Source organism: Ailuropoda melanoleuca, chromosome 9 (assembly GCF_002007445.2).
Source record: "Ailuropoda melanoleuca isolate Jingjing chromosome 9, ASM200744v2, whole genome shotgun sequence".
In the NCBI taxonomy this organism is placed as follows: domain Eukaryota; kingdom Metazoa; phylum Chordata; class Mammalia; order Carnivora; family Ursidae; genus Ailuropoda; species Ailuropoda melanoleuca.
This window is the reverse complement of record NC_048226.1, coordinates 46,076,559-46,102,453: the sequence shown is the minus strand read 5'-3', so window position 1 is coordinate 46,102,453 and position 25,895 is coordinate 46,076,559. Positions and strand designations below refer to the sequence as shown.

At 37.3% G+C, this 25,895-nt stretch overlaps 1 protein-coding gene and 1 non-coding gene across 4 annotated transcripts; both read left to right on the top strand.

Moving 5' to 3' along the window:
• Window positions 1-25,315, top strand: ELOC (elongin C). 3 transcript variants are annotated; one of them, XR_004627820.1, is made up of 4 exons: window positions 1-200; window positions 11,640-11,693; window positions 16,766-16,909; window positions 23,190-23,281. XR_004627820.1 is itself a non-coding variant. In XM_034668210.1 (4 exons), exons 2-4 carry the CDS (start codon window positions 11,690-11,692, stop codon window positions 23,626-23,628), a joined length of 339 nt encoding a protein of 112 aa, XP_034524101.1. In that variant the 5' UTR covers window positions 214-367; window positions 11,640-11,689; the 3' UTR covers window positions 23,629-25,315. The 3 variants fall into 3 exon arrangements, 1 of the variants encoding a protein (XP_034524101.1); XM_034668210.1 differs by lacking the exons at window positions 1-200; window positions 23,190-23,281 and adding exons at window positions 214-367; window positions 23,438-25,315; XR_004627819.1 differs by lacking the exon at window positions 1-200 and adding an exon at window positions 220-367.
• Window positions 22,943-23,045, top strand: LOC117803927. Its single transcript, XR_004628042.1, has one exon. It is a non-coding gene; the product is annotated as a U6 spliceosomal RNA (small nuclear RNA).
• Window positions 25,316-25,895: the final 580 nt, after the last annotated feature.

The following is a 25,895-nucleotide window of genomic DNA, read 5'->3' as shown; positions in this document are numbered from 1 at the left end:
CAGAATGATGTCCCTGCGGAAATCGGATCAGGGTCGGCGCTGCATGCTGGGAATCAGAAGACCCAGAATTGGATTGGTTGGGATTTGCAAACGACCACGGTCCCCCGAGGTTGGCCAGTGGTACTGTAGGAGAAGGGAGGGGGGCGCTGCGCACTTCCTGTAGACGGAAGCGGGCGACAGACTGCTCCTGGCCTCACCAGGTACTAATCTCCCGCGCATCGTAGAAAGCGTCCGTGACCCGGCGGAAGTGATTCCTCCAACTGCCCCGGAACCCACGGCAGCAGGCCTCTGGGGGTGGGGGGGCGGCCCTGGAGTAGGGGCTGTGGCGGTGCGCGGGGACCCGGCGCGGTGGCTGAAGGACTGACGAGTGAGTCTCGGGCTGGGGTGGGAACGGAGCTCCGGATCCGCGTGGAGGACAAGGAAGGCTTGTACTGGGCGCGCTCGCAATCCCACTTCCCATTTGGGCGGGGAAGAAACGGAAGCTCTCAACCTCCCCGGGCCTCCTCAGCTCCTGGTTTGGGGGAGGGGAGAAGAGGGCGGCGGGACCTTTCTAGGCGCCGTTTGGTGGGCTCGGAAGAGGGTGAAAGGAGGGGCGGCGGCCAGCAAGTCTGGGCCTTCCCCGGGCTGAGCGCGGGGAGGGTGGAGTTAGGAGCATGGCAGCCCTGTCGGTTTTCCTTTCTGCTTTCTCCGTGTGCGCTCAGATACGTCCTTTTTTTGGAGTCGGTCCCCAGTCAAAGGAGTGACTCTCACAGTCACAGCCCTCCTTTTCCAGCTGCAGGACCCCGAAGAAGTTTACCTTCTGGGCAACTTGTCGGACGGTCTCTGCCCGACTTGATAGTTTGGGACTGTCGTGCTATCTGCCTTCCAGTTTTGTCCGAAAGGTTGTCTAGTACAGTGGCCGTTGAGTTTATCTTATGGAACCAAAATCTCTTTCGTAACATATAGTTGTAAAGTTCATGTCATTAGTGCGAACATTTCTACTTTGCGTTGTACTTTTTCATGTTTGTATAGAAAACAACCGAAATCCTTTAGTTTGAGTTTTAAAATCTTTTTTTTCAAACTGCTAAATTTGCTTTTTGATCCCCAAATAGTTGTTTCTTTTTCTGTTTAGTAGACTGAGATGATAAATCTCTGATCTCACTTACATTATATTTGTAATTCATGATGTTAAAACATCACAGTTCACACATGGATTCATTCATTCTGGAGATACAATGGTAAAGAAACAGCTATGGTCCCTGTCATCGTGGATATTTATTTATTGCCAGTGGTGATTTGGGGTTCATGTTTAATTTTTAAATGTTTTTTTTCCCCTAAGTATGAGATTTAACTAGTAACTACAATTTCAAAAAATATATATATGTTTATTTCAACTTGTAGATGCCAGTTTCATTATCTTTATAGTAATTCTGTAATGTAATTAGGCAATAGTAGTCAGAAGTTATAGTCAGCCTTATGTATCAAGTTCTAAAGTAACACTTGAGTGTACCTTAAAAGTGCTTTTTTGGTTTTTTTTTTCTTTAATATGGCTTTTCAGTACTATAAAATAATCTGGAAACTCTTTGCATTTATGCTGGTAAGTGTACATGCATTTTAGCTAACTTGTTATAAATGTTTACTGTTCCATTATTAGATAAGATCAGGAAAACCCCATCAGGTGATGCCTGGAATTTCAAGCCTTGGTGACTAAGAAAACAATAGTACCATTCACTCAGGAATTATTTATTGAGCATCTGCTATATGCCAGCTACTATACCAGGCCTGCTGTCATGGAGCTTGGGGAAAAGAGAGGAGATGCAATAAATATATATATAAGCAAATATAGTTTCAAGTGGTGATAAATGTAAAGAAATTATGTCAAGATTAGAGTTAACATCAAGAGTCAAATTAGGTGACTAAGGTAGGGGTGTCTAATTTTGATAGGGGAGTGAGCAAGGAAGACCTACCTCTCTGAGGAGTCATGTTTTGCCTGGAGACCTAAATAATAGGGAAGAGCTTTTAGATAGCAGTAACTGCAAATGTAAAGACCTTGAGAGGAATGAACTTGACCTATTATGATACTAAAATGGCCAATATACAGTATAGCTGGAGCATAGTGAAGGAAGAATGATGGGAAATAAAATTAGAGTAGTTAGTAAAGTCTAATAAGATACAACTTTATAGTCCTTTTTCTGTTTGTAATAAGGGGCCATTAGAGGATTTTGTGCAGGGGAATGATATCTGATTTCTGTTTTTGATGACTAGTTGCTGGGTGGCAAATAGACCAGTTGGAGGAAAGTGAGGAAACTAGTTCCGAAGGAGGCTTGTAGTAGTCCAGTTGAGAATTGGTAGCTTGAACTACTAGAGATGTAGGATGGAAGTTCGTGAGGAATGGTATGGTTTGGAATTTGAAGATGGAGCCAGGTAGGTCTTGCCTTAACCTCTAGGACAGAAAAAAATTTGAGGAATCAACTGTTTCACCCGAGCATCTGGGTGAACAGTAGTACCATTTACTGAAATAAAGAAGACAGGAGGGTACACTGGTTTCTAAGGAATAAATTAGGAGTTTGGTATAGGAATAAATCAGGAGTTTGATAATTAATACACAGCTCAGAATGTGTGCAAGTAGGCAAGTTGGATATCCACAACTATTGCTCAGGGGCAAAGTCAAGCTAGGAAGATTATCTGGCGGTCATATTTTATTTTATTTTATTTTGTTTTAAGATTTTATTCATTTGAGAGAAAGAGAGAGAGCACAAGCAGAGGGAGAGGGAGAAGCAGACTCCAGGCTGAGCAGGGAGCCTGTCATGGGGCTCAATCCCAAGACATGGAGATCATGACCTGAGCTGAAGGCAGACGCTAAACCATCTGAGCCACCCAGGCACCCCTGGGGTTCATTTTTTGTAGGTAATATTTAAACCTGTGGACTGGAGGACATCAAGTGGAGAGTGTTAATGGAGAAGAGGGCAGATGACTGGAAGCACTCTGGTCCAAAGAAGAGCAGTGATGGAAGCAGAAAAGCCAGGAGGGTGTGGCATCTGTAATACTAAGTGAAGAAACTGTTTTGGGAAGGAGGGAGTACTCAACTGTAAAACCCTGCATAAGGATTAAAAATTCGCCATGTAGCAAGTAAAATAATAGAAATATGATGAGCCCCTTGAATGGACTAGTGGGCCAGACGTCCAATCAGAGCGGGTTAAGAAGTGAATAGTAGTGATGATGTTACAGCATTTGATGTGCTGATGGGAATAATAGCAGGACAAAGTCCTTGAAGAGGTGTGCTTAAGTGGAAGGGTTGGCCTTGGATAGGAAGGATGGCTTTTATTCGACTTTTGAGACTGGAGGGTGGACAGAGTATATGGTATGTAGGTGCCGGTAGGATGAAGATGGAAAAACAAGGCAATTGAAGAGATATCTTCGTTTTCTTGATAAAATACGTAAAGTTGTCAGGGCAAGGAGGAGGAGAAGGTGTTGGAGGTTTAGGAGAAGCTAAGATTTTTTTCAGAGTAGAAAAGCCAGTTTACTAGGAGAATTTCTATAATGCCAAGTGCCTATTTAAAGTGTATGGTCACAAATTTAAAGTTAAGATCAGTCAAAATGGTTGTGTCTTTTCTCCAGCCACATTCATCTCTTTGGTTGAGGCTTGAGCTAGGCAGAGAATTAGATTTGCCCAGGATTGGGATATGGTGGGTAGATAAACCAAAGGAGAGAGCAGGGAGTTTAGGGTATAAGGACTGTGGGATGTGCATGGTGCTAATCCTGATGAACTCTTAACAGTGGGATGTAAGCAAGGTCAGAAATTGTTTTATATTTTCTTATATTTATTTTTAGCCCATCATTCTAAGCATTCTTTTAAATATTTTATACTATGTAGAATCTATAATTATATATTATATAGTGGGAGTATTTATTCAAACCTTTTTAAACCAAAACAAAGGAGTTTGGAGATCTTTGTCTAAGAGGGAGGTTAGGTAGTTCACAGGGGTGAGGCAGACAGACTCCGTGGAAGCAGGTAGCACTCTGGAGTCCTGTGCTGTATGAGAGCAACAACTCTGTTTAATAAAGATGGGAAATTGGGAATTACAGGCATTTGTAGAGGGAGGGAGAATTTCAGATGGGTACAGTCATGAAATGGTGGCTCTGGTAGAGACTTTTAGACACAATGTAGTCCATTGTGTTTAAGAGATAAACAGGAGGCTTATCACTCTAACCTGTCAGGTCTCAAGACAGAAATTTGGAGAGTAGAAATTCAGATGTGGATTTGCAGTGACACTGTTACTTTCTGTACACGCCTTCCCCACCCCTCTCCTGATTTGGCTTATACTGTTTATTTTGTCTGGATCTCTCTCTCCTTCCAGTTCTGCTTGGTAAAAACCCCTCCATCCATTGAGACCCAGATCAAAAGCTACTTTCCTTTTGTGGCTGTTCACTTAACAAATTCATAGTTCCAAATTTACTTCTTTAGGACTCTCAAAATCCTACTCCCCATCTATTAGCATCTGCAAACGTAGAGAATTTGGATTAGTTTTATTATCAGCATAAGTATCTTTTGAAAGATTAATGAGACAGAAAACCATTTTGGATTGATAATATCTGTACAATGAAAGATACCTAAATTTAAGAAAAATAATTAGTAAATTTTTTAAAAATCTTACTCTAACCTTATTTTTTTGAGATATAATTAACATATCGTGGAATGCTCAGTGTACCATTTAATTTTCCAGAAAGTTGCCTCATCCTTCTTCCTAAGAATTCCTCCAGCAGCAGCCACTGATCTATCACCATAAGTTCATTTTGCCTATTCTAGAATTTCGTATAAATGGAATAAAACAGTATGTACTTTTTTGTTTTTCCATTCAGTATAATATTTTGGTATTCACCAACGTCTTGTGTTTCGATAGGTCATTCCTTTTTGTTGTGAATGGTATTCCTCTGCACAGAGAGATCACACTTGGGTGTCATCAGGGTAGCTTCTCATTTATTTTGCATAAAGCTTCTATGAACATTTTTGTAAAAGATCTTTTGTGGCCAAATTATTTCTTGGATAAATACTTAGGAATCCAAAGTAAGGATTTAGGAAAGTCTTGCTTATCGTTTTGCCACTTGTAAATTGGTATGAAACAGCTATAACTTACAAAAACATAAATAACCGAGAACCATCATTCACAGTGATCTAGAGACCACTTAACATCACTGTAATGATTGTTGTGGTCTGCACCACCCTGTGTAATATTTCTGATTGATCATTTATGGCCAATCTAAAATAGAGTTCTTAAATATCAGAGAGCTCTCTTCTAATTAAGATTCCTAAAGCCCCGCAATTGAGGACAGGCAGAACATAGGCCTGGCATTTGTGAGGGCTTGTTTCTAGAAACCAAGCCCTGCTGATGAAATATAGTTGATTACTGAGTATTATTAGATGAGTCATTATTCTAGTAGTAAAAACTTGATCATTTAGGACAATTAGATCATAACTAATTGTTAAACATCAGAAATAGATTGGAAATTGAGGTCAATGCTTTTACTTTAAATGACCTAATAGATTCCCTTAGTAAAAGCAAAGACCTGCACCCTTTGACCCACTGTAGACTGCCACTGAAAACAAAACTTGTTCTTAAACTCAGGGATGTTTGGGAACAAGTTTTAACCCTAGGCGATTTGAGGACATTATCAAACGAACATTTTCAGGTAACTTGTTAGTTTTAGGAAACGTAAAATTCCAGAAATCATGTACAGGAATACATGCTTCATACACTTGCATTCATAATTAGCAATTTATGGTAGTCGGTGCACAATTGTGAGACTGGTGTTTTAGTTATCATAATGGCTATGTCCTCGAAGTCTTTAAAATAAAAATTGTTTTAAGAAAGAACAGTTTTCATTGTGGTTGTCCAAAAGTTCTAAGTTATTCAATGCCAACATCATGGGAAAACATGAAAATAATCAATCTTGGTCAAAAGCATTGTTATCATTGAATAACTTTATTCCCTTAGAAAGCTCAGAATAGGGTCGCCTGGGTGGCTCAGTCATTGAGCGTCTGCCTTCGGCTCAGGGCGTGATCCCAGTATTCTGGGATCAAGCCCCACATGGGGCTCCTCTGCTGGGAGCCTGCTTCTTCCTCTCCCACCCCCCTGCTTGTGTTCCCTCTCTCACTGGGTCTCTCTGTCAAATAAATAAATAAAATCTTTAAAAAAAAAAAAAAAAGAAAGAAAGCTCAGAATAGTACTATGTCTGTGGCAGATAACACTATTGTATAAGCTTCACATTGTTAACATTACCACATAATTACCATTGTATTGAATACCTGGGTCACAGAGAACCTCTTTGCCTTGTGGAAACTTAAAGCTAGCAAGCAAGACAAAATACATCTAAAAAGACAGACTTATAAGCATTTGCATCTAATAGTGAAGAAAACTATAAATTCCACAGCTGAGGAAAAATGGGGGAGGGGTACCATTTGCTAAAAGTATTAAGACTGCCTACAGAAGAATTAAATATAGGAGCATTGTTATGTTAAATAGGCCAGAATGGGAATTTTAACTCCTCTTGAGAGCCATAAATCCAGTGACACTATAAGCACATTCTGGGCAGGATAGTTTGATGTCTTATTACAAATTGGAATTACCTCCTAACTTCTGTCAATTGTATTACTTTGTTTTCCAAATTAATTGTATTTTTTACATATTGTTAAGAACCAATCATCAGGCTGACCTTTTTGTTCCCTTATGAGCTGCTTGGTTCGATTACACTTACTTGTTTCTTTTTGTTTGTTGTGGTTTTGGTTTTTTTGTTTTGTTTTTAAGATTTTATTTATGGAGTGCCTGGGTGGCTCAGTTGGTTAAGCGTCTGCCTTCTACTCAGGTCAGGATCCCACGGTTCTGGATAAAGCCCCATGTAATTGGGCTCTCTGCTCAGTAGGGAGCCTGCTTCTCCCTCTCCCTCTCCTTGCCACTCTACCTGCTTGTGCTGTGTCTCCCTCTCTCGGCCAAATAAATAAAATCTTTAAAGAAAAAAAATTCATAATGGTCTTTAAAAAAATTTTTTTATTTATTTATTTAGAGAGAGAGAGAGAGCACGCCTGCTCACAAGTGCAAGTGGGGGGAGAGAGCATCCCAAGCACAGAGCCCAAAGCAGGGCTCGATCCCAAGATCACACCCAACTGACTGAGCCACCCAGGTGCCTCCCCTTTTTAAATATTTATTTATATAACTAATCTCTACACCAAACATGGGGTTCACACTCACAACCCAGAGATCAAGAGTCACATGCTTTTCCAACAGAGCCAGCCAGGCGCCCCTATTTGTTTCTTTTTAAAAATCAAATCTAAGGGGACACCTGGGTGGCTCAGTCAGTTAAGCATCTGCCTTCAGCTCAGGTCCTGGGATCGAGTTCTGCATTGGGCCCCCTGCTCAGCGGGGAGCCTGCTTCTCCCTCTGCCTGCTGCTCCCCCTGCTTGTGCTCTGTCTCTCTGACAAATAAATAAAATCTTTAAAAAATCAAATTTAAGGATACCTGGGCAACTGACTCATTTGGTTAAGTGTCTGCCTTTGGCTCAGATCATGATCTTGGGGTCCTAGGATTGAGCCTGGCTGTGGGGTTCCCTGCTCAGTGGGGTGTCTGCTTCTACCTCTTTCTCTGCCCCTCCCCCTCATTTGTGCTTGCTCACTTGCTCTCTCTCAAATAAAATCTTTAAAAATAAATAAAAATTGGGGTGCCTGGGTGGCACAGCGGTTAGGCGTCTGCCTTCAGCTCAGGGCGTGATCCCGGCGTTATGGGATCGAGCCCCACATCAGGCTCCTCTGCTGTGAGCCTGCTTCTTCCTCTCCCACTCCCCCTGCTTGTGTTCCCTCTCTCGATGGCTGTCTCTATCTCTGCCAAATAAATAAATAAAATCTTTAAAAAAATAAAAATTAATAAAAATTAATTTAAATCAGTTTTATTTTAATTTTTTATTATGTTATGTCACCATACAGTACATCTTCAGTTTTTGAAGTAGTGTTCCATGTAAATCATAGTTTTCTAAAAAAAAAAAAAAAGTAGTTTTCTAGTTATTTACACTTTTAAAGATGTATTTTGGTGCATTTTATTTATTTTGCAGAAAACATGATTAATAGGCAAGAAACCACTTATTTTACATAAATGGCACCAAACTATACCTATCATTCTAATCTGCTTTTTAAAAAATTAACAGTTTATCTTGGTAGTATTCCCATGTTGTTACACACATAGATTTAACTTTTCTCTTTTCACTGCCCGTAATAAGTATTAATAATTACAGATACATTATTTCTATTTAGCTTATTCCCTAACTGATGAACTTTTTCAGGGTATTTTCAGTTTTTCATTTGTATACTATTACAGTCAATATCCTTCTACTTGCCTTTGCGCACAAGGCTACTGTTTCTCTAAAGTAGATATCAAGAATTGCTAACCTTCTGATGATTCTGTGCTGCCTTCCAAAAACTGTTGTGCTATTTATTTAGATTACCCTTTTCCCCTCTCCTCCAACACTTGATTCTTAGCACATTTTAATGTTTTAGTTTGCATGTTCCATGATTACTGTTGGAATCAAGCATTTTTGTACAGGTCTACGAGTTATTTGCATTTTTTCTTCTATTTTTCCAGAGCTCAGTGGATGTTTTCTATTTAGTTCTTTAATCCATAGCATACTTTTGTGAATGATGTCAGTTACACATCTAACTTTTTTGAAGTAGCCAATGTAAAAACACAGAAAGATAAAAAGAATAGATTTGCAGCTGTTGCTATCATCTACTTAATAAGCCAAGCAAATCGATTGAAAAACTATTAGTACTAATAAGAAAGTTTTGCATAGATGATGGGATACAAAATCAACTTTTAATGGATTTAAAAGCTTTTCTTTAAAACACCAGCAATAATCTTTCAGAAAGTATAATAGGAAAACAGATGGAATTCATGATAAAAACTATAAAGTACCTACATGTCCACCTGCCAGGAAATGTGTTATGATAAAATGGGACTAGCCTGACTATTTAGCAAACATGTTTATCACACTATTATGAAAATAGTGGATATATTTGTCAGGTATAAACAGATTAGTGAGACAGAATATAGTCTAGAAATTCCTGTAATAATATAGTAAATGATAATGGTAGCATTTCAAATCCAAAGGATGCACTGTTCAAAGATCTTTTCAGTGTTCAGTGATACTAGATTCAAAACTGATTTCAGTGTAGTCACTAGGCTCACCTAGAATTTCTGTTTGTTACTAAAAAATAAAAAACTATAAAAGAGTAATGTTCATATATAACACTGTAAAAGCACAATAACATCTGAGGACTTTTTGTTCATGCTGTATCTTCTGCCTAGAACTATTTTCAACCTACTGCTCAACCACTGCTTTTATCTACCTAATTCATATTTCCAGACCTCAGCTTAGTTATGGAGTAGATATTCAAATGTTTACACTGAGATTTTTCTAACCCCAAACTTAGACTTCTACAGATAATTTGTGGGTTACATCCAGATTTAATCATATTTCAATAAATATTTCATATTTAATCATAATCATATTTCAAGTATTTTTAACTTCTTTTTTTTTTTTAAGATTTTATTTATCTATTTGACAGAGATAGAGACAGCCAGCGAGAGAGGGAACACAAGCAGGGGGGAGTGGGAGAGGAAGAAGCAGGCTCATAGCAGAGGAGCCTGATGTGGGGCTCGATCCCATAACGCCGGGATCACGCCCTGAGCCGAAGGCAGACGCCCAACTGCTGTGCCACCCAGGCGCCCCAGTATTTTTAACTTCTACATAAGAATTAGGATTTACTTTTAACTGTTAATGTTAATTTACTGTTTTCTTGTTAGTGATGGGGAATCCCTTCCCCCACCTTTGTTGTATAAATGGTGAGATTGCTTTACTATATTAAGAAGTCTGTAGAGAAGCTGTTGCTACCCAAAGGGCTTCTAAGCATGGTTGCTTAGCTACTGCTCGTTAAATAAACATCCTAGATGTTTTGCTCTGGAGATTTTCCAGCTAGAAACTTGGCACTCAAAGTTCTTTTTTCTAGCTCTCCTAGCACTTTTTTCCTTTTTCATTTTTTTAGAAGAATGATTACAAAGCAGTGAACAGAATAAAATAATAATGACCAATAAATTTTTGTCTAATATTACTATAAAATGACACAGTACTGTTTAAATTTTAGGTAAGTATCTAATAATTTATATCAGCAGCTCTTAGCAGTAGTAGAAAAATTTTAATGGGAGCCAGAATTGTTTACCATGGTAGTATGGAATAATGGAAAGGGGTGTTTGCTCTAAAACAAATCTACCCAGCTTTAAATCCTCATGCTGCCACTTAAGCTATAGAAGGTTGCTTAAGTAGCAACCTCTTAGTGTTTCTTCACCTCTAAAATGGGAATAATAGTTCCCTTATGAAAGTGTTGTTTTAAAATAATGTATGTAAGTCATGTAGTGCAATGTTTACCACTTACTAGCCCCTCAAATTGTTGGTAATGATGTGACATTGCTCCTGTTGCCCTTAGCTCATATTAGATATGGTACTTTAAATATTTCCGTTCATGCTTTTTATTCTAGACTAATAGATTTAATTCCTACTCTCTGTCATTACCTGGAACAAATCATTCAACCCCTCTATACATCAGTGATGCTACCATTTTTTAAGATGAGGGATTACATAGGTTATCTCCAAGTTTCTTTCCTGCTCCAAAGTGTCATGGTTCGTTTTCTTGGCCCTTGGCTTAAGGCTAGAATAAAATACTGGTTAGGAGTTTCTTAGAGAACAGGATGTTTTCCCATTAATAGCATAAGCATATTGGTATAAATAAAATCCTCCTTGAAGAAATGATATGAAAATTAAAATTACTCAACATGAGCCCTTTTCCTTTAGCATTCATCTTATTTTGTAAAATTTAAGATTTCTCGGGGAACCTGGGTGGTTCATTAGGTTAAGTATCTGCCTTCAGCTCAGGTCATGATCTCAGGGTTCTGGTATCGAGCCCCACATCGGGCTACCCACTCGGTGGGGAGTCTCCTACTCCCTCACGCTGATCCTCCTCCTTGCTTACGCTGTCTCAAATAAATAAAATCTTTTTTAAAAAATGTAAGATTTCTCACCATATTAAAGATTTTCTACCACTTCACTGTTAAGTTCAGAACTTTGGTAGCCTTTTGCAACAAGGATGGCACAGTAAAATGTATTATAAATGTCACACTTACATAAGACGAGAGCAAGCCCTTTTATGAAGGCTACTTCATGTCATTGGATTTATCATGTTGTCGTTCATTCAGCAAATAGGTGCTGTAGTGTCCACTAGTATCTAGTAGATACAGGTATACAAAGAGGTTTTTAAGGCCAGCAATCTCCTTCAAGTTCAGTTCAACTCCTAAGGAACAACACCTGTATTTTTAAACTATTCTCAGAATAGTTACCTTAAAGGGGGGAAAAAAACATATCTGTATTTAGACTCCTATTCTGAAGGTGATCATCTTTTCTCAGATGTTCAGAAACTTGATACTGTTCCATGTTATGGTGGCTGGGAAACTCTTGCATAGCAGAGAGAGAGAGTCCTTAAACTTGTAATACCAAGGACATTAAATAGTAATGGGTGAAAACATATTATTCCAGCATTAATCTTAAAATAGCATTGTTATATTTTCAGGAAACTACTAAAGTTCCTGTGGAAGTAAAGTAGAATTTCATAAGAACATAATGGGTAAGTTATATAAATGTGATTTTATATTTCAACTAGAAGCAGCTGGTTTTTCTTCTCAAAGATAGGCCTTTGACATTGGTGAATGCAAGTAAAAAAATGATCAGAGTAGACAAATTAGTTGTTTAAATCCACAGCATCTGTTCACTACAGGCATACCTCAGAGATATGGGTTTGGTTCTAGACCACAGCAGTAAAGCAAGTCAAATAATTTTTTGGTTTCCTCTCATGCTTATAAAAGTTGTGATTACACTGTACTGTAGTCTATTAAAGTATGCAGTAGCATTTTGTGTAAATATATATATATAGTACCTTAACTTAAAAATACATTATTGCTAAAAAATGCTAATCATCTGAGCTTTTGGTGAGTCATCACTGATCACAGATCACCATAACAAAAACAATAATAATGAAAAAGTTTGAAATATTGTGAGAATTACAAAAATGTGACGTAGACACAAAGTGAGCAAATGCTTTTGGAAAATGGCATCCGCAGACTTGCTCAATGCAGGGTTGCCACATACCTTCAATTTGTAAGAACTGCAAAGCACAATAAAACAAAGTATGCCTGTACATATTTTTGAAAGGCAGATAAGTAATGTTTTTGTGCCAAGTATAATTTGTGATTACTAATAAGTAATAGCAACTTTAGAAATTAGAAACTTTCCCAACAAACATATAAAGTGCTTTAACTTGCAAAAAAATTCAAGTTATAAATTTAATTGATAATTGTTTTTATTTTGTAAGAGATTGGCAAAACCTGCTAAGTATTTGTATGCTTGAGTAGTCTATAATTTACAAGTTACTTGCATCCTTATGAATCCCCCAGCTTTTTATTATGAAAAATTACAAGAATGGTACACTATATAGCCTTCAGTGAGTGTTCATATTTTGCCACATTTGCTTTCCTTGTGTGTATATTGTTTATACACCCTATACACCCATATACTCACCCGTGTATTTCTGTACAATTTATTTACTTGTATAGTATCACTTCACACCTAAATACTGGAGTAGGCATCTTCCAGTGAGGTCCATATTCAGAATTTCCCAGTTGTTTCCGTAGTGTTCTTTATAGCAGGTATGTTGTAGACATAACCTCGTTTTATTGTGCTTCATATTGCACTTCACAGATACTGCGTTTTTTAACAGATTGAAGGTTTGTGTCCACCCTGTGCGGACAAAGTCTGTTGGTGCCATTTTTCCAACAGCAGTTGCTCATTTCATGTCTCTCACATTTTGGACAATATTTCACTTTTTCATTATTATTGTCTTTGTTATGGTGATCAGTGATCTCTGATGTTGCTATTGTAATTGTGAGATGCCACGAACCATGCCCACATGAGACAGGGAACTTAATGTTTTATGTTCTGACTGCCGCACCGACCAGCTCTTCCCTCATCTCTCTCTCTCTCCTCAGACCTCCCTATTCCCTGAGACACAAAAATTGAAATTAGGCTAATTAATAATCCTACAATGACCTCTGAGTATTCAAGTGAAAGGAAGAGTTGTACATCTCTCACTTTCAGTCAAAAGCAAGAGATGATTAAGCTTAGTGCGGAAAGCATATCAAAAGCTGAGACAGGCCGAAAGCTATGCCTCTTGTGCCTAACAGTTGGCCAAGATGTGAATGCAAAAGAAAAGTTCTTCAAGAAAATTAAAAGTGCTACTCCAGTGAACACATGAATAATAAAAAAGCGAAACATACTTATCACTGATGGAGAAAGTCTGAGTGGTCTGGATAGAAGATCAAAACCAGCTATAACAGTCCCTTAAACCAAAGCCTAATCCAGAGTGAGGCCCTGACTCTTCGATTCTGTGAACGCTGAGAGAGGTGAAGAAGCTGTAAAAGAAAAGTCTGAAGCTTGCAGAAGCTGGCTCGTGAGGTTTACGGAAGGAAGCTGTCTCTCCAAGATAAAACTGTAAGGTAAAGCAGCACGGGCTGATGCACAATCTACAGCAAGTTACCCAGATCCAGCTAAGGTAATTCTGAGGGTGGCTACACTGAACAACAGATGTTCAGTGGAGATGGAACACCTTGTCTTGGAAAAAGATGCCATCTAGCACTTTCATAGCTAGAGAGAAAATTCAGTGCCTGGCTTCAAAGGACAGGCTGACTCTTGTCAGGAACTAATGCAGTTGATTTTCAGTAGAAGCCAGTGCTTACTGACTTCCAAAAATCCTAGAGCCCTTGAGAATTATGCTAAATCTACTCTGCCTGTGCTTTATAAATGGAACAACAAAGCCTGGATGACAGCACATCTATTTACAACATGGTTTACTGAATATTTTAAGCCTACTCTTATTACTTAAGAAATACATCTTATAAAGTATAGCTGCCACAGATAGTGATTGTTCTGATGCATCTGAGCAAAGTAAACCGAAAACCTGGAAAAGCTTCACCATTCTAGATGCCTTTCACAATACATGGGATTCATGGAAAGAGGTCAAAATATCAACATTAGCAGGAGTGTGGAAGAAGTTGATTCCAGCCCTCATGGATGACTTTCAGGGGATCAGGACTTCAGTGGAGGAATTAAATGCAGACGTGGTAGAAATAGCAACAACTAGAATTAGGAGCCGAACCTGAAGATGTGATTGAATTGCTACAATTTCATGAGAAAACTTGAATAGATGAGGCATTGCCTCATGGATGAGCAAAGAAAGTAGTTTCTTGGGGCACCTGGGTGGCACAGCGGTTAAGCGTCTGCCTTCGGCCCAGGGCGTGATCCTGGCATTATGGGATCGAGCCCCACATCAGGCTCCTCCGCTATGAGCCTGCTTCTTCCTCTCCCACTCCCCCTGCTTGTGTTCCCTCTCTCGCTGGCTGTCTCTATCTCTGTCAAATAAATAAATTCTTTAAAAAAAAAAAAAAGTAGTTTCTTGAGATGGAATCCACTCCTGGTAAAGATGCTGTGATGAGGGGGCGTCTGGGTGGCTCAGTCGTTAAGCGTCTGCCTTCGGCCCAGGACCTGATCCCAGGGACCTGGGATCGAGCCCCACATCGGGCTCCCCGCTCAGCGGGAAGCCTGCTTCTTCCTCTCCCAATCCCCCTGCTTGTGTTCCCTTTCTCGCTGGTGGTCTCTCTGTCAAATAAATAAAATCTTAAAAAAAAAAAAAGATGCTGTGATGAATGTTGAAATGACAACAAAGGAATTAGAATATTATGTAAACTTTAGTTTCTTGAGATGGAATCCACTCCTGGTAAAGATGCTGTGATGAGGGGGCGTCTGGGTGGCTCAGTCGTTAAGCGTCTGCCTTCGGCCCAGGACCTGATCCCAGGGACCTGGGATCGAGCCCCACATCGGGCTCCCCGCTCAGCGGGAAGCCTGCTTCTTCCTCTCCCAATCCCCCTGCTTGTGTTCCCTTTCTCGCTGGTGGTCTCTCTGTCAAATAAATAAAATCTTAAAAAAAAAAAAAGATGCTGTGATGAATGTTGAAATGACAACAAAGGAATTAGAATATTATGTAAACTTAGTTGATAAAGCAGTGGCAGGGTTTGAGAGAATTGACTCCTATTTTGAAAGAAGTTCTACTGTGGGTCAGATGCTGTCAAACAGCATCACGTGCTACAGAGAAATTGTTCCTAAAAGGAAGAGTCAATCGATGCAGCAAACTTCACTGTTGTCTGATTTTAAGAAATTGCCACAGCCACCCCAGCCTTCAGCAACCACAACCCTGATCAGTCAGTGACCATCAACATCAAGGCAAGACCCTCCACCGGTAACTGACCTAGTGTCACTGAAAACTAGGACAGTGGTTAGCATTTTTTAGCAATAAAGTATTTTTAATTAAGGTATAAACATTTTTTTAGACATAATGATATTGCACACTTAATAGACTATAGTATGCTGTAAACATAACTTTTATATTCACTGGGACCAGAAAATTGATTTGACTCGTTTTTGCATTATTTGCCTTATTGTGGTGGTCTAGAACTGAATCCACAGTATCTCTGAGGTATCCCTGTGTTTTAATCCAGGATCCAATCAAGGATCACTTACTGTGTTAATTTGTGTTTTTAGTCTCCTTTAAATAGTTCCCTCCTTTTGGGGGCATGAGGAGTGAAGTCTTTCATGACACTTTAAAATTTAGATATATATGAGTGTTTACTCCTGATTAGATTCAGATTAGACATTTTGGGCAGCAGTAGTACATAAATGATTTTTATATTTATTAATCTTAATTTGAGGTATTTTTAAATTAACTATTAATGAATAAATAGATGTTTGTAGCTTGAACTTCAGTTTTATTCTCCGTACTTACTCTTTTCATAGGGCTTCCTGAGTTTTTAGAATAAGTTTTAAGATAGTTTCTTTCAGATATTGGTAACCATAAAAATTAAAATTTTGTCAGTACAACACTGTGAAAGTTATAGGTGTTAGAAAGCTCTTGAAGGGATATATAAAAAATATATACTCCCCAAAAAGTTCTGTTGAGCTAGCTCGGTGTGGCTAAAGCCAGCATGGTGGCAATGAGGGAGCTGGCAGTAGAGTAACATCTACTCCACCTCCTTACCTCTACTTTGAATTTCAAAGACTGGTATTTGTCTGTATTCATTACTTCAGTCATGCAATAATTTAAACGCAGCAATAAAATGTTTTGATCATTACTTTTATGGATCAAGAGTAAAGATGCTGAGTAAAAGGAAGCCCTAACTTTTAGAATTAGGAGTTTGTCAGAGGAGTTGAAATCACATGACATACATTTTTTGATAAATTCACACAGTGCATCTTATGTTAAAAATGAGTATTTCCAATGATTTAATTTAAAGCTTTACTATTTGATAATTTTGTTGGAGGTTTCAAATTTGAATGTGCTGCAGTGTTCACAAAAAACTTGTTAATATTTCCTTGAAAAATACTGGTAAATTTTCATCTACAGTAACATACTTGAATGTAGTTTATTCTGACATTGGAAAATGTTTAGAGAATAATAAAACGAGTTTAAAAATCTTAAAATCTTGATAGATGTTATCATCCAGAAATGTTTCTGTTCTGAGTTACTCAAATATTAACCTTGGTAAACCTGTTTATAATTTTGTGATTCAAAACTCATTTCACTACTTACTTTAGATGGAGAAGAGAAAACCTATGGTGGCTGTGAAGGCCCTGATGCCATGTATGTCAAATTGATATCTTCGGATGGTCATGAATTTATTGTAAAAAGAGAACATGCACTAACATCCGGAACAATAAAAGCCATGTTGAGTGGCCCAGGTAGGTACATTTCTTTATTTTCTGTTAATAAATCTTCACTTTTAATGTGTTTTTACTTGAATTAAGTGACTTATAATATTAAATGAGATAGTAACTGTTCTATCGTTATTGCATGATTATGTTGCATTAGAAAAAGTGGTTTTTGCCAGTTCCTGTTTTCAGTTATTAACCCTAATAGGAAGGATCTTTTCCCTACATTAGTACCATGGTTAATTTCTTCACCACAGAAGGACTCTGATGGCGATTTGTGCTCCTAATGACATATAAAGTTTATTTTTAGAAGTTATTACTTCCCAAACATCTATTCTTAACATTTTCTTTTTCTTTCTTTTTTTGTCTGTTTGTTCCTTTGAAATAATTTTTTTTTTTTTTTTTTTACCTCAAGGAAATTTTTTTTGAGGATTGGAATTTTTTGGAGTATACTATACAATAATACTATGTTTAACTTTTGGAGGAAACACCAAGCTGCACAGTAGCTGCACCATCTTATATTCCTACCACCACTATATGAGTATCACTGACGTTTATGTTCCCATTTTTTTTATTTTAGCCATCCTAATAGGTGGGAAGTGGTTTCTCATTGTATTTTGTTTCAAGATTTATTTAAGAGAAAGAGAGCCGCACAGGCAGGGGCAGGGGCAGAGGGAGAGGAGGAGAGAGAATCTCAAGCAGACTTCCCACTGAGCACAGAGCCCAGTGCTGGGCTCAATCTCAAGACCCTGAGATCATGACCTGAGCAGAAACCAAGAGTCAGACGCCTAACTGACTGAACTACCCAGGGACTCTTCACTGTATTTTGGATTAGCATTTCACTAAGGACTGATGCTGAACATCACTTCTGGTGTTTGCTATACATTTGTATATCGTCTTTGGAGAAATGTCTATTGAAATCTGTTGCATATTTTTCAGTTAAGTTGTGTGTCTTTGTTACTGAGTTGTAAGAGTTCTTCATAAATTCTGGACACTAACTCCTTATCAGACATATCATTTGCAAATATTTTCGTATAACAGTTCTGTGATTTTGTTTATTAATTTTTAAAGATCGTACCTATTTATTTGATAGAGCAAGGGAGCACAGGCAGGGGGAGCAGCAGGCAGAGGGAGAGGGAGAAGCAGGCTCCCCACTGAGCAAGGAGCCCGGTGTGGGACTCAATCCCAGGACCCTGGGATCATGGTGTGAGCTGAAGGCAGACGCTTAACTGACTAAGCCACTCAGGAGTCCCCAGTTCTATGATTTTAGCTTTTACATTAAGGTCTTTTAAGTTAATTTTTATATATGGTGTGAGGTAATGATTCAGGCTCATTCTTTCTTATGTGGACTTCCCAGTACCATTTGTTAAAGAGACTATTCTTTTCCCCATTTAATGGTCTTGGCACCTTTTTGAAAATAAGTTAACCATAGCTATATGGGTTTATTTATGGGTTCTCAACCCTCTTCCATTGAGAGTCCTTTTTTTTTTCTTTTTTAATTTTTTTTTTCTTCTAAGTAATCTCTAAACCCAGTGTGGGGCTTGAACTCAAGAGTTGCATGCTCTACCCACTGAGCCAACCAGGTGCCTCATTCCGTTGATCTATTCTTATGCCACAGTATTCAAATACCACAGTATTTTGATTACTTTAGCTTTGTAGTAAGCTGTGAAATGGGGAAGTGTGAGGACTCTAACTTTGTTATACTTTTTCAAGATTGTTTTGGCTATTTGAGATCCCTTGTTTGTTTGGGGTTCTTTAATTTTGATTTAAATTCCAGTTAATATACAGTGTAATACTACTTTCAGGTGTACCGTATAGTGATTCAGCACTTCCATACTCAAACCCAGTGCTCATCACAAGTGCATTCCTTAGTTCCCATCACCTGTTTAACCCATCCCCCCACCCACCTCCCTTCTAGTAACCATCAGTTTGTTTTCTGTAGTTAAAAGTCTGTTTCTTGCTTTGCCTCTCTACTTTTTTCCCCGTTTGCTCATTTATCTTGTTTCTTAAATTCGACACGAGTGAAATTGTATGGTATTTGTCTTTCTCTGAATGACTTATTCTGGTTAGCATAATACTCTAGCTTCATCCATGTTGTTGCAAATGGCAGGGTTTAATTCTTTTTTATGGCTAAGTAATAGTCCAGTGTGTGTGTGTGTGTACGTACGTGTACACATATACATATACACACCACATACCACATCTTCTTTATGCATTCATCAGTTGATGGATACTTGGGCTCTTTCCATAATTTGGCTATGGTAGATAATGCTGCTATAAATATCAGGGTGCAGGTATTCCTTTGAATTAGTATTTTTGTATTCTTTGGGTAAAAACATAGTAGTGCAATTGCTGGATCATCAGGTAGTTCTTTTTTTAACTTTTTGAGGAATCTCCATACTGTTTTCCAGGGAGGCTGCACCAGTTTGCATTCCCACCAACAGTGCAAGAGGATTCCCCTTTCTCCACATCCTTGCCAGCACCTGTTGTTTCTTGTGTTGTTGACTTTAGCCATTCTTTTTTTTTTTTTTTTTTTTAAGATTTTATTTATTAGAGAGAGAGCACAAATAGGCGGAGCGGCAGGGAGAGGGAGAAGCAGTCTCCCTGTTGAGCAGAGAGCCTAATGCGGGGCTTGATCCCAGGACCCTAGGATGATGACCTGAGCTGAAGGCAGATGCTTAACTGACTGAGCCACCTAGGTGCTCTGACTTTAGCCATTCTGACAGATGTGAGGTGATACCTCATTGTACTTTAGATTTGCATTTCCCTTATGATGAGGGATGTTGAGTATCTTTTCATGTGTCCGTTGGCCATCTGTATGTCTCCTTTGGGAAAATGTCTATTCATGTCTTCTGCCCATTTTTTAATTAGATTATTCCATTTTTTGGGTGTTGAGTTTTATAAGTTCTTTATATATTTTGGATACTCACCCTCTATCAGGTATGTCATTTATAAATACCTTCTCCTCTTCCATAGGTTGCCTTTTAGTTTCGTTAACTGTTTCTATTTGAGGTCATGTGTAATTCCTTTTCTATATTTTTTATTATGAAGATTTTTAAACCCACACAAAAATGGAAGAGTATAATACACTTCCATGTACCCATCAACCAGCTTCAATTTTATCAACATTTTGCTAATCTTACTTCATCTGTTATCATTTTTTTATGAGTATTTCAAGCAATTAAGTCCCTGCTAGTGTCATTTGACTTGCAAAATCTGTGCTAGTTCCCCTGCACTTTCCCTTTTTTTCAGACCATGAATTTTATGAAGAAACATGGTTATTTGTAAAATGTCCACATCTGGATTATACTTAATGTTTCATCTTGTAAGTTTATAATTAGAACTCTAGAGGCTTGATTAGATTCCACTTCATTTTTCTAGGCAAGAATACTTTATAGATGGTACCACTGTATTCCTATTGTCTCAATCTTTCAGCAGTGTCGAGATTGATTAGTGGGTTAGCAAGCTGATCCATCTATGAACAGTTCTGCAGTCAGATTTTCATATAATGCTTTTAGCGTTCATTGTAATTATTGTTGAGATTTATTTCATTTGGAATTACAAAACAGTGATTTTCTCATTTTTATAATTTCTTCTGCATTTACTAGTTAGAATTCTTCTATAAAGAACTGTGTTTATCCTAAAATATATTCTGTATAGCAAAGAAAAGATAAATGCTCGATTTTTTTTCCCTTTACATATAATTTTTCAGTATAATGAAATGATTCTTCAGCATCCTCTAGTAGCGAAGAGTATTTTGGTTTTTGTTTGGGGTTTCTTTTTTTTTTTTTTTAAAGATTTTATTTATTTATTTGACAGAGATAGAGACAGCCAGCGAGAGAGGGAACCACAAGCAGGGGGAATGGGAGAGGAAGAAGCAGGCTCATAGCAGAAGAGCCTGATGTGGCTCGATCCCAGAACGCCGGGATCACGCCCTGAGCTGAAGGCAGACGCTTAACCGCTGTGCCACCCAGGCGCCCCTGTTTGGGGTTTCTTGTGCATCATTTTCAACTTGCGACTTTTTATTATTTGATGTTTTTTAATCTAGTGCAGTCGTTCTCACTGGTGTGCAAATTGCCCCATTTGCTCCCTTTTTATGCCAGAAGGAGCCATGTCAGGTTGGCTCCTGTGTCCTTTTGACATGGCTCTGGTAGTCTTGGATAGCTATACTACTTTGTATAATAACAAGATTTCTCAGGCTCATTTGATACATTATTCTCTAATCCTGAAAACAGACATTTTTCCAAAGAGCTGTTTTCTTATAGTGGAAAATGGTGCTTAGGAACCCCAGTCTGGTTGCTAGCACTACTTATTACTCATGGCTTGAATTACTTTTGGACTTTTCTACTGGATAGAGCTAGGATATACTTTAGAAAAACAACGTCATGGGTTTCAATAAATTTTAATTAATAATAAAATCAAAAGATGTTTGCTTTTTCTAAGCTTGATCTCCTTTAGTTTATCTGCAGCCCAAAACTAATGTTTGCATAAAAAGATATGAAGTACTGATACATGGAACCTTAAAATATGATGCTAAGTGAAAGGAGCCAGAGAAAAGGTCACATGTTGTATGATTCCATTTGTATAAAATATCCAGAATAGGTAAATCCATAGACAGAAAGATTGGTGTTTGCCAGAGGCTGGGGGTGGGAAAATGGGCAGGAACTGCTTAAAGGGTATGGGGTTTTATTTTGGGATAATGAGAATGTTTTGGAACTAGATGGCAGTGGTGGTTACACAATATCATGAGCATACACTGAATTTTATACTCTAAAATGGTTGATTTTATGTTATATGAATTACACCTCAAAAAACCCTAATGTTTGTCTAATATCAAAAGCTTACTGGGCACCTGGGTGGCTTAGTCCGATAAGCATCTTCCTTTGGCTCAGGTCATAATCTCAGGGTCCTGGGATTGAGTCCCATATCAGATTCTCTGCTGAGTGGCAAGTCTGCTTCTCCCTCTCCTTCTCCCTCTCTCTCAAATAAATAAAATCTTTTTTAAAAAAGCTTAGTAAGTGTTTATTGGTAATATTTCATGCATATATTCAAGAAATAGAGTTTTAGTCATTGACAAACCAAAATGTACCTCATTGCTATAAATTCTTCATTCAGTACTTCTCTCCTTTCTTCTTACCCCACCCCCAACCTATAGACAATTATTGGAAAACTTAAAAAACTACATTATCAGAAAGCACATTTATCTACCTCTTACACAATGCTAGTGCTAGACTGCTAAGAAACTATTTCATCCCTGTAGTAAATGCTAAATGTTGTAATCTCTATATAACTAAAGAAATTTTGAGAGATCATTAAAAAGTTTATAAAATGTTACTAAAACAAAGGGAGGTAGCTTATGAAGAGCTCTCATTAACATAAGCATAATTTTGAAAACTAAAGGGGGAAACAGTGGGTTTGCTTTCTTGAGAAAATGTTTTTAAATAGTATTACATTTATTATTTATTTTTACGTGGCAACTCAGTATAGCACAGGGCTCCTGATGATCCATAAAGACTTGATTTCCTAAACTGAATCTTCTAAAAGATTTGTCTTCTTGTATCCTATTCACCCTTACTTAATCATGCCACCATGATTCTTAGGAAAAGCTAGTGTCCAAAGTCCTAGAAGAAAATTAGAATTTTAAAATACAGTCTTGATTAATCTCAGTTGTGATCTTAATAAAGATTTTTTTGTATTTATACTCAGAAATCAGAGTTACATATTTCATTTGATGCTAGTGGGGTTTATTCTTTTCATATTGTATTAGTTTGCTAGGGCTGCTGTAACAAAGTAACATGGACTGAGTGATTTAAACAATAAAGATTTACTTTCTCATAATTTTGAAGGGTAGGAATTTGAGATCAAGGTATTGGTAGCGTTTCTTCTGAGGCCTCTCTCCTTGCCTTGATGGCTGTCTTCTCCCTATATTCTTCACATTGTCTTCCCTGTATGTGGCTATAACTTAACCTCCTGTTCTTATACAGGTACCAGTCATATTAGATTAGGGTCTGTTCTAATAATCCTGTTTTGTCTTAATTATCTCTTCAAAGACCCCATCCATGGGTCATTAAGCAGTATCTATACTAAAACTGGAATGATACAGAGAAGGTTAGCACGGCCCCTGTGCAAGGATGATCTGCAAATTTGTGAAGCATTCCATGTCTTTAAAATGTTCCCTGAACAGAAAAAAAGAGGGGGGGGAAAGATCCTATCCCCAAATAGGGTCACTTTTAGAAGTACTGAGATTTAGGACTTGCCAACATTAGGAATTCATTCAGCCTGTAACAAACATACTCCTTTTCTTTTACAGGTCAGTTTGCTGAGAACGAAACTAATGAAGTCAATTTTAGAGAGATCCCTTCACATGTGCTATCAAAAGTATGCATGTATTTTNTAAATAAATAAATAAATAAATAAAATGTTCCCTGAACAGAAAAAAAGAGGGGGGGGAAAGATCCTATCCCCAAATAGGGTCACTTTTAGAAGTACTGAGATTTAGGACTTGCCAACATAGGAATTCATTCAGCCTGTAACAAACATACTCCTTTTCTTTTACAGGTCAGTTTGCTGAGAACGAAACTAATGAAGTCAATTTTAGAGAGATCCCTTCACATGTGCTATCAAAAGTATGCATGTATTTTACCTACAAGGTTCGCTACACTAACAGCTCCACAGAGATTCCTGAATTCCCAATTGCACCTGAAATTGCACTGGAACTGCTGATGGCTGCGAACTTCCTAGATTGTTAAATAAAATAAATTATAATAAACTGTTAACTTTTTTCAGTATTTAATACCTGTAGTTCAGTTAGTAATTTTTTCATATATAGCATGTTGCCTGTGTGCAGTTGAACTTCAAAGTTCGTTGCAAAGCAGATTATCTTCTGTTCTTTTGCATAGCAATCAGAGTGAAATTTGTTTGCTACATCAACAAATTAAGGACATTTTCACAAATTGAGAAATAAACAAATATGCCAATTCGTAGGTGGTTTTGCCTTATCCTTTGGATGTGATTTTTAAAATTAGAACAGTGGTGATATAGTAAATACTGAAATTTAAGCATAAATGAACACATTCTACAGGTAAATAATGGGGCTACGTATTTTTGTGTTTTTAGTGTTTTTTTTTTAAACTATTCTGATCTTATAGCCGTTGTTAGCATTACTAGAGTTATGCAAATAATTGCATTATAAACATGTTTATAACTTAGCCAAAACATTGATTTTTATAACTGTCAAAGACATAAGAGTTGACATTTCTTATGTGTCTTTTGATAAACTGCAATATTGTTTTAAGTGTATCTTGTCTTTTTGTTTATTGCTACAATTTAAGAACTTTATTTAAAAGCAATTTTGGAAGATTACTAGGAATAGCTTTTGGAGCAATCACTTTTTGAACTGTAGCCACATGGTCAACAAGTAAACTACATGACTGATTTCGTGTGCATTGTGCATTTTGGCCAATCCAAAGTACTGTATTTCATTGACTATAAAGCTTCCTTCACAATATACATTCTTCGTACATAGTCCCTTGTTGTGACTGCACTTCTGATTATTTAAATATGTTTTAAAGGATTCATTATGGACTTTATTCAGCTCTTAAAAGCTAGACTTTTCTGATCTATTCCAGTCTTCCTCCAACCAACTGAAATGTTATAAAAAATTTAAAAACATGGAGAGATGCAGTGCAAAGCTTATAATGCACTTTGATATAGTTTATGAATTATCTTCTATTAATTAAAATATGTCCCAATAAGTATGATACCCATAATCTGTGGGTCTTCTACTGAAATCTGGCTTAATATTAAGAGGTCATTCAGCTTTTATACTAAACAAAAAATTTGAAAAACTATCACAGAGCACCTCTGCTGAGGCATGGGAAAAGGAGCACTGGAGTAGGGTTTATTATTATCTCTATCTTAGTAGTAAAACAAAGCTGTCATTATAGGAGACACATAGTTAAAGCCTTCAGCTTAGTTCTTTAAGACTGGTTTAATATGGACCAGTTTTTCCAGAACCTGCAAAGAACATAAACAACCAAGATCTATAAAAGTAATTTTTCCTCATAGAAAGACCTAACATTGTACTTTGCAGCTTACTGAAAGCAATTAAATATATTAATTGCATATATTTTAGTAACTTCTCAAGACATACTGGTACATATTTTAGTATAGAAGATTATCAAGTACACGAATTATATTCTGCTACTTGCTGACAAATAATGTTAAAAACCTAAATGATGATCTTAAAGGTCAAAGTGACAACTAGAATAAAGTTCAACTTTGACCAATTTTAGTAGGTTACTTTATGTGTTAGATCCAGAAGTAACCTTAAGTTTAAAATACTGAAATAGAACTGAAAGATTAGGAAAAACTGTATATCCGCGGCAAATGATACTTGCATGTTAATAAAGGCTCTTGACTGAAAGGTTTGATGAACACTTGGTGTTTGATCTTTTTAACTTTAATTTTCTCTTCCTCCTGAGGATTCATGAAACTACTTGCTTCAAGAAATCTTGCCATATGATTTAATAGCAAGAATTTTTATTTGGTTATATCAAAGAGATAATTTTATATAGCACTGAAAACAGTTTTCTGACACTTGGTAATTAGTTTACTTTCCAAATTCTGGGCAAATCTCCCAGGTTTTGTTTTTTTTTTCTACACACAAACTATTACCATAAAATCCTGTTTTATTCAGTTAATATTTCATTTCTATACCAAGATTATCTTATGTTTTTTAGATTGCTTATCTTTCATGCAATTATTGACAAATGACAGTCTCCTTACTTTTGAAGTCTTGTTGATACTAAGAAATACAGTTTACTGTAAGCAGTATATTCAGCTCATGTTAAAATAGAAATACATTTAGAGACCTCTTGCTAGGCATGGAATGGTAATCTTAGTGTGAGCCATATTGCTAAATTTATCAATTCTTTCAAAATAGTTCAAATATTCTGAGAAATAATATAAAACTGCTGTTAAAGATTGAAGAGTGTTTAACCCTAGTAATTCCTAT

Coding starts and splice junctions, on each gene's coding strand:
- ELOC (XM_034668210.1), top strand. Junction 16,910..23,437: donor AGCCATGTTGAGTGGCCCAG/GTAGGTACATTT, acceptor TTTCTTTTACAG/GTCAGTTTGCTGAGAACGAA.